Raw genomic sequence first — 19,356 nt, forward strand, 5'->3', positions numbered from 1 at the left:
AGGGTTGGTTAGGTTTGGTCATATATCTACGTTAATTTTAACTCCAATAAAAAAAAATTGACCTCATACATAATGAAATGGGTAGCTTTATCATTTCATAAGAAAAAAATTAGAGAAAATATATTAATTCAGGAAAACTTGTCTTATTAGGCAAATCGGGCCTTGCATAGTAGGCTGAGAAGTGAGTTCTGGCTACTAGGTACGACATATATATATATATATATATATATATATATATATATATATATATATATATATATGTCGTACCTAGTAGCCAGAACTCACTTCTCAGCCTACTATTCAAGGCCCGATTTGCCTAATAAGCCAAGTTTTCCTGAATTAATATATTTACTATAATTTTTTTCTTATGAAATGATAAAGCAACCCTTTTCTCTATGTATGAGGTCAAATTTTTTTTATTGGAGTTAAAATTAACGTAGATATATGACCGAACCTAACCAACCCTACCTAACCTAACCTAACCTATATTTATAGGTAAGGTTAGGTTAGGTAGCCAAAAAAAGCTAGGTTAGGTTAGGTTAGGTAGGTTAGGTAGACGAAAAAACATTAATTCATGAAAACTTGGCTTATTAGGCAAATCGGGCCTTGAATAGTAGGCTGAGAAGTGAGTTCTGGCTACTAGGTACGACATATATATATATATATATATATATATATATATATATATATATATATATATGTCGTACCTAATAGCCAGAACGCACTTATCGGCCTACTATGCAAGGCCCGATTTGCCTAATAAGCCAAGTTTTCCTGAATTAATATATTTTCTCCAATTTTTTTCTTATGAAATGATAAATCAAACCATTTCATTACGTATGAGGTCAATTTTTTTTTATTGGAGTTTAAATTAACGTAGATATATGACCAAACCTAACCAACCCTACCTAACCTAACCTAACCTATGTTTATAGGTTAGGTTAGGTCAGGTAGCGGAAAAAGTTAGGTTAGGTTAGGTTAGGTAGGTTAGGTAGTCGAAAAACAATTAATTCATGAAAACTTGGCTTATTAGGCAAATTGGGCCTTGCATAGTAGGCTGAGAAGTGAGTTCTGGCTACTAGGTACGACATATATATATATATATATATATATATATATATATATATATATATATATACATAGATGGTTGTTGTATTCCTGGCTGCGATATTGGTACATTACTAAAATGTTTTAACATAATAACATACGGATAGCATTTTTGTCGCTTTTTTGTCTTACAAGTGCGTAATATTGGAACTCGTTTTAAGAAACTAATAACGAACGAATCTGTAGCAGATCATATGGTCAATGTGAGTCGTGGACCAGGAGGCCAAACTTCAATCATATTTGTCCTTCCGGAGTTCGAAACATTATAGTGAGTTTGCGTCTATATCTACTATATTATGATGTCAAGCACCAACCAACTATAATTATCAGCAATGTGTTTTCATATATTTTCTAAATCCAAACTAATCAAACCATGATCTTCTGTGTTATATGTACAGATGCTGATCTTCAGTGTTATGTGTTCAGATGCTGATCTTCTGTGTTATATGTACAGATGCTGATCTTCTGTGTTATATGTACAGATGCTGATCTTCAGTGTTATGTGTACAGATGCTGATCTTCTGTGTTATATGTACAGATGCTGATCTTCAGTGTTATGTGTACAGATGCTGATCTTCTGTGTTATGTGTACAGATGCTGATCTTCTGTGTTATATGTACAGATGCTGATCTTCAGTGTTATATGTACAGATGCTGATCTTCAGTGTTATATGTACAGATGCTGATCTTCAGTGTTATATGTACAGATGCTGATCTTCAGTGTTATATGTACAGATGCTGATCTTCAGTGCTATATGTTCAGATGCTGATCTTCTGTGTTATATGTACAGATGCTGATCTTCTGTGTTATATGTACAGATGCTGATCTTCAGTGTTATGTGTACAGATGCTGATCTTCTGTGTTATATGTACAGATGCTGATCTTCAGTGTTATATGTACAGATGCTGATCTTCAGTGTTATATGTACAGATGCTGATCTTCAGTGTTATATGTACAGATGCTGATCTTCAGTGTTATATGTACAGATGCTGATCTTCAGTGCTATATGTACAGATGCTGATCTTCAGTGCTATATGTTCAGATGCTGATCTTTGATCTGATGATGCGGGGGTTGAGCTCTAACTCTTTGGTCCCGCCTCTCAACTGTGTATCAACTGGTGGTCAGATTCCTGAGCCTACTGGGCTCTATCACACACACACACACACACGTGTGTGTGTGTATGTGTGTGTGTGATAGAGCCCAGTAGATAGAGATAATGATAGAGCCCAGTGTAATAGAGCCCAGATAGAGCTCGCTCAGCTATGTTCTCACCTATTTGTGCTTGTAGGGGTTGAGCTTTGGCTCTTTGGTCCCGCCTCTCAACTGTCAATCAACTGGTGTACTGATTCCTGAGCCTATTGGGCTCTATCATATCTACATTTGAAAGTGTGTATGGAGTCAGGCTCCACTACATCACTGCCTAATGCATTTCACCTGTTAACTACCCTGACACTAAAAACAGTTCTTTCTATGTACTAAGCAATTAGTAGAATTTGGAATTATTAATTTCATAGAGTCCGAAAAAATAAAGCTAAAAAAACAACTTAAATTTTCCTAGGCCTAGTATAGCACACATATGTACTATATTAGGCCTCAGATAGCGTGTGTTGGGCCATGGAAGGTTAGGTTAGGTTAGTCTAGGTTGTATTTGCAACATAAATACCAAACCTTTTCCGGTTTATACAAATTCCCTGGTACAGATTTCTACTTCCTAACTGCATTGTACGTCGGTATATGCACAATGGTATGGTATGTCGGTATGCACAATATGCACAATGGTAATACTATAAGTACTACCTAAACTTATGTGTGTGTGTGCACGCGTGCGTATCCATTGATCACTCATCTATTAAGTTACATTAAGTTACGCGATAATTTTTCCCATAAATATACAACCCATCCACTAACCAGTATTTATCCAGGGCTCTTTTATATATTAACTTATGAAATCTATATCCATTGTTTCAAATTTCATTTCGTGTTGATATATTTAAAATGTCATAACACCTGTGGTTAGGGCAGGTGTCTGGGAACCACAAGGGCGCGGGTTCAAGTCACTCCATTGTCTCAGAAAGATTTTCATTGATATATCACGCTAGGGTGATTTCATGGCGACATTTAAAGTCTTATTCATTTCCCAATTACTGTTCCCTTTCATTTTTTTTTTTTTTTTTTTTTTTTTTTTTTTTTTGAGATATATACAAGAGTTGTTACATTCTTGTACAGCCACTAGTACGCGTAGCGTTTCGGGCAAGTCCTTAATCCTACGGTCCCTGGAATACGATCCCCTGCCGCGAAGAATCGTTTTTTTCATCCAAGTACAAACTTTACTGTTGCGTTAAACAGAGGCTACAGCAGTTAAGGAATTGCGCCCATTAAATCCTCCCCGGCCAGGATACGAACCCATGACATAGCGCTCGCGGAACGCCAGGCGAGTGTCTTACCACTGCACCACGGAAACTGCCAATACAATCATTGAATTATACTTCAGTCAAGAAAGCCCTTACACGTTGTTTATGAAATGTAAGTCAGCCCATCCTCCTATTTAGGCAGTACTTATAGTAACAATGAGGACCATTGTACATATACCGACGAACAATGCAATTAGGAAATAGAAATCTGTACCACGGAATTCGGACAAACCGGAAAAGGTTTGGTATTTATGCTGCAAAGACAACCTGAACTAACCTAACCTAACCTTCCATGGCCCAACACACGCTATCTGAGGCCTAATATAGTACACATGTGTGCTATACTAGGCCTAGGAATATTGAAGTTGGTTTTTTAGCTTTATTTTTTCGGACTCTATGAAATTAATTGTCCAAATTCAACTAATTGCTTAGTACATCAATTTTGTACTATGGTGCACATGGTTACAAAATGTTCTCTCTAAACAGGAGGATGGGTTGTGTATATTATGGTGTTTTTTACGTTCTCATTAAGAGGTTTGTATTTCCTGGCATTAGCTTCGTCATCTTCCTGTGTACAAGTTCATGTGACTTGTCAGTCATAATAAATGCGGGTAATAACACTTCATTCACTAGGGTCCTAGGAGCCTCGAACCTCTGTCCTCCAGAGCTGTCCTTATGATCACTCTATCAAGCCGTTGCGTGTTTGATAGAGCTTCCGTCTCCCGCTCAGTGGGTCAGAGGTTCATAGCTTCTAGGGTCCCGAGTGAATGAAACGTTGATGTGAGTTTATACCCATTCCATAGTTCGGAGTTCAAAACTGAATCGCATACTCTAAATGGGGCGAATCAAGAACAAGTTAAAGCTAAAGTTAAGAGTTCACGTATTTTACTGCTGGCGCTTCTAGTAATAAATCTTAATAATCTTTTAGCCTTAATCCATGCATTTATATATCCATTGTTTGGCTTAACATCACTAACATGTCTCCGAAATCTCTCTTATTGCAACCCACTCAAGACAGCACATATATGACTTATTGTTTAAAGTCACTATTTTAAACATAAATAAGTACATATGTGACTTATTCCAAGCCATATTTTTTTAAGGGCACTAACTTTTCCTCTCAGTTTTATTAAACAATAGAGATTTTATACAAAATTTGACAATACCCTGAGTTACTTTACAACTTATTTAAATATTTTAGTGTTGTTTTATTATTTTTATAAAACTGTAATATCAATATAGGTATGGGTTCAGGACTAATTGTAATATCTAAATATACTAAGAAGGTTAGGTTAGGATGTCGTATTCTATTTAGCATTTCGGGGTAAACTCATATATTCACAATAAATTAGTATGCCACATATGCACTTATTCATAAGCACAGCAAGTGCGAGAACAGGTTGCTTATTCAGACCTGGGGATTTTAACATCCTCTAGCTGATGTCCGGAACTGTATTATTGTTACCTATACTGAGAACTATATATTTATCAGTATTTAACTGTATATGCCAAACTTGCGTCCATTTTGAAAGCCTGTCTAGATCACCTAGATTTCCATAGATTTAGATTTAGCCTGTCTCGATTTCACGCCCCATTTTTTAATCATCTGCAGATTTGCACATGTTTCTGTTATATCCTGTGACTAACTCGCTTCTATGTACGGTAAACATGACCACGAACAGAGCCCCGGGACACCACTTACAACAGTCTCCCATTCACATTTAACTCCATTGATGCTAACTCTGATTTTTGTTTTAATTATGAAGTAGTACAGCTTCAGATGACCTCTTCACCCTGCCCTCCTCCCCACAATTCCAGGAACTTGTCACTTTTAATGAGTCTCTTTCTAAGGCACAGTAACAAAGGCTTTCCTAATTCAAGGAATTTAGCAATCCTTCTTCTGCATGAAATATATTGAACCTGTAACACTCCACACTCCGGTAATATTCATTTATTAAATATTGATTTATATATTGATGCTTAAATAAAATATATATTATATATTAAATATTGATTTAAATATTAATAGTTTTTTTGTTAAATATTCATTTAATTTTTTTATTATATAATGATTTTTAAATCAAATCTAAATAAAATAATATTGATTTTAAATAAAATATAAATATAATAATATTGATTTTTAAATAAAATATAAATAAAATAAATATTGATTTTAAAGATTGATATTGTTAGACAATACTGATTCATTAAATACTAGCTGTAACCGGCCACGCATTGTTGTGGCTTAGCATCGCATGTGTGTTGTTGAGCCACAACAACCTTCCCTGTCCCTCAGTCCTCCCCATGACTCCCCCCTCCCCATGTCCCCTCATCCTCCCAACCATTCCACACCCCCAGTCCCCTCGTCCTCCCCACCATTCTCCCCTCCCACGTCCCCTTGTCCTCCCTGCCATCCCCCACTCCACCGTCCCCTGGCCCTCCCCATTCAGCGTCCCCTGGCCCTCTCCTACATCTCCCACTCCCTCATCCCCTCGTCCTCCCTACCATTTCCCCTTTCCCTGTCACCTCTTCCTCCTCACCCTTCCTCCTCCCCACCATCCCCCACACTCCCGTTTCATCATCCTCCCCCAACATTCCCCACTCCCTCGTCCGATGCATTCTCAAATTATCTGATGCTCCCATCACTGGAATATAAGAGAAACAGTTAAAAAAGAAAAATGAAAAACAATAACAAAATAAAAATAAACTATGCTCAATGAACGAAATGAACGGCATGGTAAACAACGCAGCTCAATTCCAAGGCATTGTCACACAAAATAATTAAATCAAAATGAAAATAAATCGAAATCTATGAAAGTTCAATTTGTCAATGCAATCAGAAACATTGAAATGGAATCGTAGCATATTTAGTAAAGCGTGTGTTGCTCTTACGTGAAACAGATGGTGCTGTTTCTTAAAAAACGAATGTTTCTACCTGTCACAGGTGTGGCATCTATACTTATACTTGCAAAATGGACGGTGTGGTGAACAACACAGCTCAATTCATCTGCAATGTCGCACAAAATAATTAAATCAAAATGAAAATAAATTGAATTCTTTGAAAATTTAATTTATCAATGCAATTAGAAACATTGAAATGAAATATTAACATATAGCATTTAGCATAGTGTGTTGCTATTACGTCCAACAGATGGTGCTTTTTTCAAAAAAGCATGTTTTTTCCTGTCACAGGTGAGGCATGTATATAGTAGGCATATAAAAACGCCTCTATTCGAATGCAACATTGTGTCAAAATTTAAAGGGAATCGGTAAGGAGGTTTCGAAGATTTCCCCTCACATGAAAAACACAGTTTTTCAAAAATGCATGTTTTTTTCCCGTCACTGACGTAACATGTATAAAGTATGAATATTAAAACCCTCTCGGATGCGAATGAAACGTTATGTGAAAATTTCAAAGCAATCTGTGAAAAACCTTGCTACTCAGGAGGGTCGGTGCCGTGACCACAAACTAGTTGACTCGGTGGTGACATGGTGCATCAGAGCACAGTAAGTAAATGAAAACCACAAACCAATGAATACATTAATCCATAGAGTAACACAACAGAATACAGTTTTATGAGACATAATATGCACAGGATAAGCGTATATGGACACCTGGATGGACATAGAGTTATCGAAGAGTTGAGGAAAGACTGCTATGGAGAAAGCCAGTACCTGAATGTGGAGGGTTAATTTGTGACACAATGTAGATACACAGTAATAATGATTACTTTATTACTCTGTTTAAAACATTACTCATTTCTTTGTTAGTTGCCTAACCTTATTTAGATTTTACTTACTCTGTCTTCTCTCTCATCTTTGCTTAATATATCTGAGAGGAAACTTTGGCACTTGTCTTTGCCTGACTGTTTTATATATTTCCTTATTTTGCTTTGTTTCCTTATTTCATTCTAACATTTCTATCTAATTTGAGAAGTTTGTGTTTGTGACTGACTTCCCTATTCATAATCCAATTTTACATAACATTCTTATTTATAAGGTTCTTTAATCTCATGCTTATCTATTTGCAGTCATTGTTATTCATACTTATTAATTTATACAGAATAACACGCTTTTGGGCTTCACTGAGAATTTCTTAAATCCTAATTATAATTTTCCTTGTAAACTGCAAGAGTTTCTTGTCACGTACCAAGAACTTCCCATCTCTCATATTTCGATGTGCCAGATCTATCCTTTTAAAGAAACCGTTTAATCTCTCAAAATGCTTTTTAGGAAATTTGGCTCCATTAAAGAACTTTCTCATACAGACCTATTCCATGATATCTGACTTCTTTGCGATCACTGTTCCCTAACTCACTCTCTATTCCAATGTTATTTATGTGTATCTTTCTGTAAGATTACATAGTCTAAAATTGTGTTTTCCTCTATTGGCTAATTAATATATTGTTTAAGGAAACAATCATTAACTAATTCTATCTTAGAAATCTTCTTTCTCTGCGCTTCCTGTTTTGTTAGTCCAGTATATTCCACTAAAATTAAAGTTACTTATAACACAAACACCGTTGGCAATAAAATTACTGTTGTTATTACTACTACTGTTATGATCAAAGAAATCACCTTAACCTGATGAATCAGTCACAAAATCAGTAGGAGCCGTAAGGAGGATTCAAACCATTGCTCTGGGTACTCCCAGCAAACGCCTTTGACCATGTCATGGGGCAGTGGTCTAAGGCGCGTGCCTTAGGGAGTATCTAGAGCATAGGTTCGAATCCACCTCACGGCTTCTACTGATTTACTCCCTATTATTATTGTCATTAATGTGTCTTATGCCGTTACTATTCTAGTGTCATTTAATTACAGCATAATACCTAAATATAGCAGAGATATTACTAGTACTGCCATAATTACTTACACATTGGTAGAACATTTTTAACACCACAAATCAAACAATAAATTATATATGTTCCAGTTAATGTCTAACAAAATCTACACTGGTTCACTATCACCCGGGAAGTCTAGCCAGAAATTAATGATTTGTATAAGTTGTTAAAAATATATCCGCTGATTCAGATTCTGGAAAACATGAACCACTGCTTAGTATTTCTAACAAACGTGACAAAAAATAAGCCTACCCTTCCTTTTATCTTTCTTTCTCTTTCTCTTGTTTTTTCTTACGATCCATTTCTTATTCCTATTATTACACACTTTACCTTACCTTCCGTACCTTTTACGTTGCTCTGTTATTCCTCTAAGATTTCCATCTCCTCACCTCTTGCCTATTTTTTGCCCCTTGCTTTCCTCGTCTTATCATAAGCGACTTGATAATGGTCCAGGACGGACCGAAACGTCGTTGTCTCGACATGTTCTAGTGTGTGTGTTTGGTCAACATTTTTCAGCCACGTTATTGTGATTCTTCATCTGCACTGCTCAATCCTTTCCATCTCTGCTCCCGCTTGAAGCAGTATGCTACTGACAAATCTCAATAGAAGGATCCTACGCTATTAGATGATTTACAATACTTTATCATCCAGTTTTCTGAGTGTGTTTGGAGCGAGACGTCTCCTTGTTCTGTGCTTCTAATGGGCACACAATTCTCCGGCTGCTCCCCGGGTACTTGGCGAAGCTCTCCTTAAACGGCTTAATTGCTGGTGTTATGAACGGGGTGATCCGGTACCATTGAGCCGCAAGATGCTCTCAGTTTATTCCACGTTGTGGGAGGCTGGAGATTATTCTGGCGCAAAGGGAGTTCTGTTCCCCTTCCTGTAATCCTGTGACGTATTCTGTCCTGTATAATTTAATAGTTTTATAAGTTTAGTTTAATAAGTACAGTTTAATAAGGAAATAAGAACACACACACACACACACGGCCGCCTGGTGGCTGGGTGGACAGCATGCTCTGGATACATAATTCTGTGGACCGGAGTTCGATCCCCGGCGAAGGAAAGAAAACTCTGTCCATTTGTTTTTCCACCGGCTGCCGGGATCAAATCCTGGTCCCTATGTCCACGAGTCTCGAGCGCTGTCCACTCAGCCAGCCAGCCAGCCTCTGTAAGTGTGTGTGTGTGTGTGTGTGTGTGTGTGTGTGTGTGTGTGTGTGTGTGTGTGTGTGTGTGTGTGTGTGTGTGTGTGTGTGTGTATGTGTGTGGATAAAAAAGTAATTAATAACAGTTGATTGATTGACAGTTGAGAAGACTTCTACACTGTCTTTGAAAATGTTGGCAAGGGTCAAGGAAACGTATCTCTTAGCAACTAGCTATAACAATACAATGAACTTTGGAGACTTAATTTGTCAAGTTCCTTCTTATGCAATAAAAACCTAACATTAATATAATTGCTATATTTTGCAAGATGCTTTGCGAAATGTGTTCTCATGTTACTTCCCAAACAAAACAAATGCTAACACAGCATGGTTTCTTAAAACTAGAACTTTGCACTAAAAAACTTCGCTTCTTCTATACATAAGTAGAAAAGCTGTGTTTTCTGTTCAACATAGTTATTTTCACTGTGGTTTCTAGGAGTGAAGATAATTATGTTCAACTGGAAAGTCTTGCAGTTGCGGATATGTTAAGCTGGACAAGAAGCATGACTCTCTCAACACGGTCAGCCATGGCTCGTCAGAGCGGGTTAGCAGAGCAGGTCGTGTACTAGAGCAGGTTGGCACTCAGAGCAGGTCGTGCACTAGAGCAGGTCGGCACTCAGAGCAGGTCGTGCACTAGAGCAGGTCGTGCACTAGAGCAGGTCGGCACTCAGAGCAGGTCGTGCACTAGAGCAGGTCGTGCACTAGAGCAGGTCGTGTACTAGAGCAGGTCGGCACTCAGAGCAGGTCGTGCACTAGAGCAGGTCGTGTACTAGAGCAGGTCGGCACTCAGAGCAGGTCGTGTACTAGAGCAGGTCGGCACTCAGAGCAGGTCGTGCACTAGAGCAGGTCGTGTACTAGAGCAGGTCGGCACTCAGAGCAGGTCGTGTACTAGAGCAGGTCGGCACTCAGAGCAGGTCGTGTACTAGAGCAGGTCGGCACTCAGAGCAGGTCGTGTACTAGAACAGGTCGTGTACTAGAGCAGGTCGTGCACTAGAGCAGGTCGTGTACTAGAGCAGGTCGGCACTCAGAGCAGGTCGTGTACTAGAGCAGGTCGGCACTCAGAGCAGGTCGTGCACTAGAGCAGGTCGTGTACTAGAGCAGGTCGGCACTCAGAGCAGGTCGTGTACTAGAGCAGGTCGTGCACTAGAGCAGGTCGTGTACTAGAGCAGGTCGGCACTCAGAGCAGGTCGTGTACTAGAGCAGGTCGGCACTCAGAGCAGGTCGTGTACTAGAACAGGTCGTGTACTAGAGCAGGTCGTGCACTAGAACAGGTCGTGTACTAGAGCAGGTCGTGCACTAGAACAGGTCGTGTACTAGAGCAGGTCGGCACTCAGAGCAGGTCGTGTACTAGAGCAGGTCGTGCACTAGAACAGGTCGTGTACTAGAGCAGGTCGGCACTCAGAGCAGGTCGTGTACTAGAGCAGGTCGTGCACTAGAACAGGTCGTGTACTAGAGCAGGTCGTGCACTAGAACAGGTCGTGTACTAGAGCAGGTCGTGCACTAGAACAGGTCGTGTACTAGAGCAGGTCGGCACTCAGAGCAGGTCGTGTACTAGAGCAGGTCGTGCACTAGAACAGGTCGTGTACTAGAGCAGGTCGTGCACTAGAACAGGTCGTGTACTAGAGCAGGTCGGCACTCAGAGCAGGTCGTGCACTAGAGCAGGTCGGCATTCAGAGCAGGTCGTGTACTAGAGCAGGTCGGCACTCAGAGCAGGTCGTGCACTAGAACAGGTCGTGCACTAGAACAGGTCGTGTACTAGAGCAGGTCGTGCACTAGAGCAGGTCGTGCACTAGAGCAGGTCGGCACTCAGAGCAGGTCGTGTACTAGAGCAGGTCGGCACTCAGAGCAGGTCGTGCACTAGAACAGGTCGTGCACTAGAGCAGGTCGGCACTCAGAGCAGGTCGTGCACTAGAGCAGGTTGGCACTCAGAGCAGGTCATGCACTAGAGCAGGTCGGCACTCAGAGCAGGTCGTGCACTAGAACAGGTCGTGCACTAGAGCAGGTCGTGCACTAGAGCAGGTCGTGCACTAGAGCAGGTCGTGCACTAGAACAGGTCGTGCACTAGAGCAGGTCGTGCACTAGAGCAGGTCGTGCACTAGAACAGGTCGGCACTCAGAGCAGGTCATCTGTCCACAACATATGTAACTCTCTCATCAGTGCTGCTCACTGACGTTCTCCCTTCACACTCATTACTTACATATTTCCTTTCAGTAATATTTGCCTATATAATTGATGTGTCGAAACTACCCCCTCAACATTATCCACAACATCATGTCTCTTTCTCTACACTAATTCTCCACCATTGTATTTCAGTAACTCCAGTAACACTCTCCAGCAGTGTTCCTCCCTCACCCGCCCTCACCCGCCCTCATAACCTCCCGACAACAGCTCCGGCGCCACCACTAACTCCCTCACCTTCCTCCAACAGTGTGGGAGGTCTGCAGTCTGGCCAAGAGTTTGCCCTGGTGGTTCAAGTGTCCAATGAGGAAGGGGTCAGCCCTCCTGTTGTACTCAGTGCCTTCACTCTTAAAGACAATGCCCAGACTGTTATAGGTGAGTCAGCCCTCCTGTTGTACTCAGTGCCTTCACTCTTAAAGACAATGCCCAGACTGTTATAGGTGAGTCAGCCCTCCTGTTGTACTCAGTGCCTTCACTCTTAAAGACAATGCCCAGACTGTTATAGGTGAGTCAGCCCTCCTGTTGTACTCAGTGCCTTCACTCTTAAAGACAATGCCCAGACTGTTATAGGTGAGTCAGCCCTCCTGTTGTACTCAGTGCCTTCACTCTTAAAGACAATGCCCAGACTGTTATAGGTGAGTCAGCCCTCCTGTTGTACTCAGTGCCTTCACTCTTAAAGACAATGCCCAGACTGTTATAGGTGAGTCAGCCCTCCTGTTGTACTCAGTGCCTTCACTCTTAAAGACAATGCCCAGACTGTTATAGGTGAGTCAGCCCTCCTGTTGTACTCAGTGCCTTCACTCTTAAAGACAATGCCCAGACTGTTATAGGTGAGTCAGCCCTCCTGTTGTACTCAGTGCCTTCACTCTTAAAGACAATGCCCAGACTCTTATAGGTGAGTCACCCCATGGTATTGGCTGTCATGTTGAAAAGTTATGTATGAAAGTGTCTTGATTTTGTATTTTACACATTTTAATACAAGTTATGCATGCTTGGAGGGGCAGTAGGGACCGGGAGTGAAGGGAAGGGGAAGGGGGGGGGGCGGGGTAAGAGTGTCCACTGAAGGTTCGCAGATAATTGGAATAAATAATGTTTCTGGTTCAATCCTGGTTTTAACAATAATGTAAATAATAAGACTTGAGCACGCACACACAAACACACACACACACACCCACACACACACACACACACACACACACACACACACACACACACACACACACACACACACACACACACACACACACACACACACAAGAAAGAAACCAAAGTGGAGCTAATGGCATCACCGGTGCATGTAAGTGTGCGACCTGACCGGGTGGGACACCCCACCGTGGAACTACCTGATTGTGTTGTTGAGAGGTGACTGTGATCAGTGGTACAGTGAATTAGTGAACTGTCACACAACAATACAGTGACTGACTCCAGAGCTTTGTGTAGACAGAGAAGAACCGTCCTCATCAATCTGCCAGCACTTAGTGAATCACCTAGTGGGAGACAACGACGGATAACCATCATCATCATACATCGTCCTTACTCATCTGGTTGTGTGAGCGGGAGGAGACCGGTATGTACCCCCTCTCTTGTCAATTAATCAGGTGTACAGATTGAGGTAAAATATTATCAAATTCTTGTTCAGGATATCATATATATTTAAAAATCTCAGGGTGGCTCATTTAGGCAGAGGTAACGCATAAGGGAAATCTTGACACATACAAGCACACCCGCCCACGTACGTATACACGCACACAAGTGTGCACACGCTAAAACAGACACACACACACACGCACACATGCACACACACACACATACACACACAATTATGTGTGCTAAAATTATGAGAAGGATTAAAACAGAAGAGGACTGTTTGAGGCTTCAAGAAGACCTAGACAAGCTGAAGGAATGGTCGAACAAATGGTTGTTAGAGTTTAACCCAACCAAATGTAATGTAATGAAGATAGGTGTAGGGAGCAGGAGGCCAGATACAAGGTATCATCTGGGAGAGGAAATTCTTCAGGAGTCAGAGAAGGAAAAAGACTTGGGGGTTGATATCACGCCAGACCTGTCTCCTGCAGCACATATCAAGCGGATAACATCAGCGGCATATGCCAGGCTGGCCAACATACGAACGGCATTCAGAAACTTGTGTAAAGAATCATTCAGAACTTTGTATACCACATATGTCAGGCCAATCCTGGAGTATGCAGCCCCAGCATGGAGTCCATATCTAGTCAAGGATAAGACTAAACTGGAAAAGGTTCAAAGGTTTGCCACCAGACTAGTACCCGAGCTGAGAGGTATGTGCTACGAGGAGAGACTACGGGAATTACACCTCACTTCGCTGGAAGACAGAAGAGTTAGGTGGGACATGATCACCACATTCAAGATTCTGAAGGGGATTGATAGGGTAAATAAAGACAGTCTATTTAACACAAGGGGAACACGCACAAGGGGACACAGGTGGAAACTGAGTGCCCAAATGAGCCACAGAGATATTAGAAAGAACTTTTTTAGTGTCAGAGTGGTTGACAAATGGAATGCATTAGGGGGTGATGTGGTGGAGGCTGACTCCATACACAGTTTCAAGTGTAGATATGACAGAGCCCGATAGGCTCAAGAATCTATACACCTGTTGATTGACGGTTGAGAGGCGGGACCAAAGAGCCAGAGCTCAACCCCCGCAAACACAACTAGGTGAGTACAACTAGGTGAGTACAATCGTTCAGTCAGGGGAAAAGGCATTAACACCTGGGATCAGGACCTTACTATCCTCCCCCCTCTTAACCCCCCCATCTGACCTGACCTGACCTGGTCGCCATCTCCTCCCCCCCTCCCCCAGTCCCCCGCATCGCCCATACACACACTCTTCCCCTCCCCACTCTCTCCCCCTCTCTCCCTCTCCCACTCCCTCTCTCCCACTCTCTCTCTCTCCCACTCTCTATCTCTCCCACTCTCTCTCTCTCCCACTATCTCTCTCTCTCTCTCTCTCTCTCTCTCTCTCTCTCTCTCTCTCTCCCTCTCCCTCTCTCTCTCTCTCTCTCTCTCTCTCTCTCTCTCTCTCTCTCTCTCCCTCTCTCTCCCTCTCCCTCCCTCTCTTTCCTTCCCCCTCCCTCTCTGCCCACACACACACACACGCACACACACACACACACACACACACACACACACACACACACACACACACACACACACACACACACACACACACACACACACACACACACACACACACACACACACACACACACACACACACACACACACACACACACACATACACACACACACACATACACACACACACACACCTCCCCCCTCTCTCCCTCACCCGCTCTCTCCCTCACCCGCTCCCTCCCTCACCCGCTCTCTCCCTCTCCATCTTTCTCCCTCTCCATCTTTCTCCCTCTCCTCTCTCTCCCTCTCTCCCTCCCACCTCTCTCTCCATCTCCTCCTCCCTCTCCTTCTACTTTCTTCTCACTTCAGTGGAAGGGTTGGATACCCCCCACCCACCCATTTATTTCTCCCTTTATCACTCCATCTCTCTCTCTCTCTTTCTCTCTCTCTTCCTCTCTCTCTCTCTCTCTCCCTCCCCCATCCCGCTCTGCCCTCCTGACAAATCCTATCACGGCACAACTATAGGAACAGGGTCAAACATGGCAGCCAGAGGTACCAGGGGAACAGGGAAGAGCCAAGGTGACGAAATGAAGGAAATGTTCACCCAGTTTCTGGAGGACATCAAGAGTGAGATGCAAGAAATGATGCAGGAAATGAAGAACGAAATAAGCAACCTGAAAAGAGAGCTGACAACAGCAAAGGAGGAGATTAGAGCCCTCAAAGAGAATGGTATCGAGGCTGAGAATCAGAAAACCATCCAGGGAGAAGGTGGTAATAGTTTTTTGGATGAGAATGCCACAATAAAAGCAACATTTGTGGATATACTAAAAAAAAATAACTCTGAAGTAATGACTGCAGTGATGGAGGTGGCCATGAAAGCAGCCACCTCACAGGAGGCGGCACGCTCCACTAGCCAACTGCTGGAAAGGAACAGATCAGTGGTTGCTGTGGGTATTAAAGAGCAGGAAGGCTCTAATAGGACAGAGTGGAATGACAAGGACAAAGCAGCAGTGAATGAAGTACTAAAGGCACTAGACATGGAAGGGGCTGAGCATAGCATTGAGAAGGTTTTCAGGCTAGGCTGGTACAACAAAGACCGAGACCGAATGATAAAGATAGTGTTTGCAAACGAGAGCACAAAGGAGAAGATCCTATCAAGGAAGAGCTCCCTGAAAAACGTGGGAAAATTCAAAAATGTATTCCTCCAGAGAGACATGACAAGGGAGGAGAGAGCCATGGCAGCAGAAGCAAGGAAGAGGCGCAGGGCGAGAGAGGAAAGCCAGGAAGTCACAGCTCCCAACACAACACCCCCAGAGGCGAGGGGGAAACCCACAACCAGCTACCCAGTAACACCAGAAGGGAGGACAACCCCGCCTCCCTCCTCTGCATAGAAAACCCCCCTACCCCAAACCCTCCCTGCCCCCACTCAAATGTTCAGGCAAATCTCCCTCTCCCCACACCCAATCGCCACCCTTCTACCACTCCGAACCTCCCGAGTCCTCCCTCCCCCCCCCTTTCCTTCCTGTCTTCCCTCCCCTTTCACCCCATACCCTCCCTGTCCCTCCCCCTTCACTGGATCCCCTGCCCCTCATCCCAGTATCCTCTGAGACCCTGTTATCCACCTCACAGGTCCTCACACCCATGGAACAGCCTCCCCCACCAGCAGAACACTCACCAAGGAGGCTATTTGAGAAGGGACAGAAGAAAGTGAGCCTCAAAGCGATGTACACTAACATAGATGGAATTACAAATAAAGCAAATGAGCTTGGAAGAACTGGTACTAGAGGAAAACCCAGACATAATAGCCCTCACAGAAAGTGAGGGCTATTATGTCTGTGTTCAGTGTACATACACAGTGTTCCCAGAGGACTATTATGTTATGAGGAAAGAGAGGGAAGGAAGAGGTGGGGGTGGTGTAGCTCTGCTGGTAAGAAAAGGCTGGGATTTTGAGGAGATGGATATTCAGGGCTATGAAGGTTTCAGTGACTACATAGCAGGTACTGTAACAAATGGAGGGAAAAAAATTATAGTCGTAGTCATATATAATTCACCACCAAATGACAGAAGACCTAGACAGGAATATGATAGAAACAACATGGCCACCATTAACATAATAGAAAGAGCAGCTTCTGTTGCTAGCAGGAATGGATCTGGACTACTAATTATGAGAGACTTCAACCATGGGAAGATAGATTGGAAGAACAGAGACCCGCATGGAGGACCAGAAACATGGAGAGCTAAGCTGCTGGACGTGGCAACAAGAAACTTTCTAAGCCAGCACATCAAAGAACCAACAAGAATGAGAGGAGAAGATGAACCAGCAATGCTTGATTTGATATTTACCCTAAATGAGTGGGATATAAGGGAAGTTAAGATGGAAGCGCCCTTGGGAATGAGTGACCACAGTGTATTGAACTTTGAGTACCTGGTAGAGCTAGGACTTACCTACCCCAAAAAAGAACTAGGAATCAAAAGGCTGGCATACCGAAAGGGGAATTATGAACAGATGAGAAGTTTCCTAAGTGAAATACCTTGGGACACAGACCTCAGAGATAAGTCTGTACAGGGTATGATGGACTATGTTACCCAAAAGTGTCAGGAGGCAGTAAACAGGTTCATCCCGGCCCAAAGGGAAAAATCCGAGAAGCAACAGAAGAATCCATGGTATAATAGGGCATGTATGGAAGCAAAGAAACTGAACAAAAGGGCGTGGAGGAACTTCCGGAATAACAGAACACCAGAAAGCAGAGAGAGATACCAGAGAACCAGGAATGAGTATGTCAGGGTGAGAAGAGAAGCAGAGAAAAGTTATGAAAATGATATAGCAAACAAAGCCATGACCGAACCAAAGCTACTCCACAGTCACATCAGAAGGAAAACAACAGTGAAAGAACAGGTATTGAAATTTAGAACAGGCGAGGACAGGTATACAGAGAATAACAAAGAGGTGTGTGAAGAACTCAACAAGAGATTCCAGGTGGTCTGCACAATAGAACAAGGTGAGGTCACTGTGCTAGGAGAAAGGGAGATAAACCAAGCGGCCTAGGAAGAGTTCGAAATTACGAGAGAGGAGGTCAAGAGACACCTGCTGGATCTGGATGTTAGAGAGGCTGTTGGTCCAGACGGGATCTCGCCAAGGGTACTGAAAGAGTGTGCAGAGGCACTTTGCTTGCCACTCTCCATAGTGTATAGTAGGTCACTGGAGACGGGAGACCTACCAGCAATTTGGAAGACGGCGAATGTGGTCCTAATATACAAAAAGGGTGACAGGCAAGAGACACTGAACTACAGGCCAGTGTCCTTGACTTCTATACCATGCAAGGTAATGGAGAAGATTGTGAGAAAAAACCTGGTAACACATCTGGAGAGATGGGACTTCGTGACAAATCGCCAACATGGATTCAGGGAGGGTAAATCTTACCTGACTGGGTTAATAGAATTCTACGACCAGGTGACAAAGATTAAACAAGAAAGAGAAGGCCGGGCGAACTGCATTTTCTTGGATTGTCAGAAAGCCTTTGACACAGTACCGCATAAGAGGCTGGTACGTAAGCTGGAGAGACAGGCAGGTGTAGCTGGAAAGGTGCTCCAGTGGATAAGGGAGTACCTAAGCAATAGGAAGCAGAGAGTTACGGTGAAGGGTAAGACCTCATATTGGCGTGAAGTCACCAGTGGAGTCCCACAGGGCTCTTTTCTCGGTCCTATCTTGTTTCTGATATGTGTAAATGATCTCCCGGAGGGTATAGATTCATTTCTCTCAATGTTTGCGGATAATGCCAAAATTATGAGAAGGATTAAGACAGAGGAGGACTGCTTGAGGCTTCAAGAAGACCTAGACAAGCTGAAGGAATGGTCAAACAAATGGTTATTAGAGTTTAACTCAAGCCAATGTAATGTAATGAAGATAGGTTTAGGGAGCAGGAGGCCAGATACAAGGTACCATCTGGGAGATGAAATACTTCAAGAGTCCGAGAAAGAAAAAGACTTTGGGGTTGATATCACGCCAGACCTGTCTCCTGCAGCCCATATCAAGAGAATAACATCAGCGGCATATGCCAGGCTGGCCAACATAAGAACGGCATTCAGAAACTTGTGTAAGGAATCATTCAGAACTTTGTATACCACATATGTCAGACCAATCCTGGAGTATGCAGCCCCAGCATGGAGTCCATATCTAGTCAATGATAAGACCAAACTGGAAAAGGTTCAAAGGTTTGCCACCAGACTAGTATCCGAGCTCAGAGGTATGAGCTACCAGGAGAGACTACGGGAATTAAACCTCACTTCGCTGGAAGACAGAAGAGTTAGGGGGGACATGATCACCACATTCAAGATTCTCAAGGGAATTGATAGGGTAGATAAAGACAGTCTATTTAACACAAGGGAAACACGCACTAGGGGACACAGGTGGAAACTGAGTGCCCAAATGAGCCACAGAGATATTAGAAAAAAATTTTTTAGTGTCAGAGTGGTTGACAAATGGAATGCATTAGGAAGTGATGTGG

At 42.7% G+C, this 19,356-nt stretch overlaps 1 protein-coding gene across 1 annotated transcript in view; it reads left to right on the forward strand.

Annotated features, from left to right (window-relative positions):
- The window catches only part of LOC123748151 (uncharacterized), a 486,109-nt gene that overhangs the window by 323,139 nt on the left and 143,614 nt on the right, over positions 1 to 19,356 (forward strand). The window contains exons 11-12 of the mRNA XM_069305699.1: positions 9,996 to 10,093; positions 11,873 to 12,112. Of these exons, the coding sequence (XP_069161800.1) occupies positions 9,996 to 10,093; positions 11,873 to 12,112 (338 nt within the window). The remainder of the gene's footprint in view (positions 1 to 9,995; positions 10,094 to 11,872; positions 12,113 to 19,356) is intronic.

Source organism: Procambarus clarkii, chromosome 56 (genome assembly GCF_040958095.1).
Source record: "Procambarus clarkii isolate CNS0578487 chromosome 56, FALCON_Pclarkii_2.0, whole genome shotgun sequence".
NCBI lineage: Eukaryota > Metazoa > Arthropoda > Malacostraca > Decapoda > Cambaridae > Procambarus > Procambarus clarkii.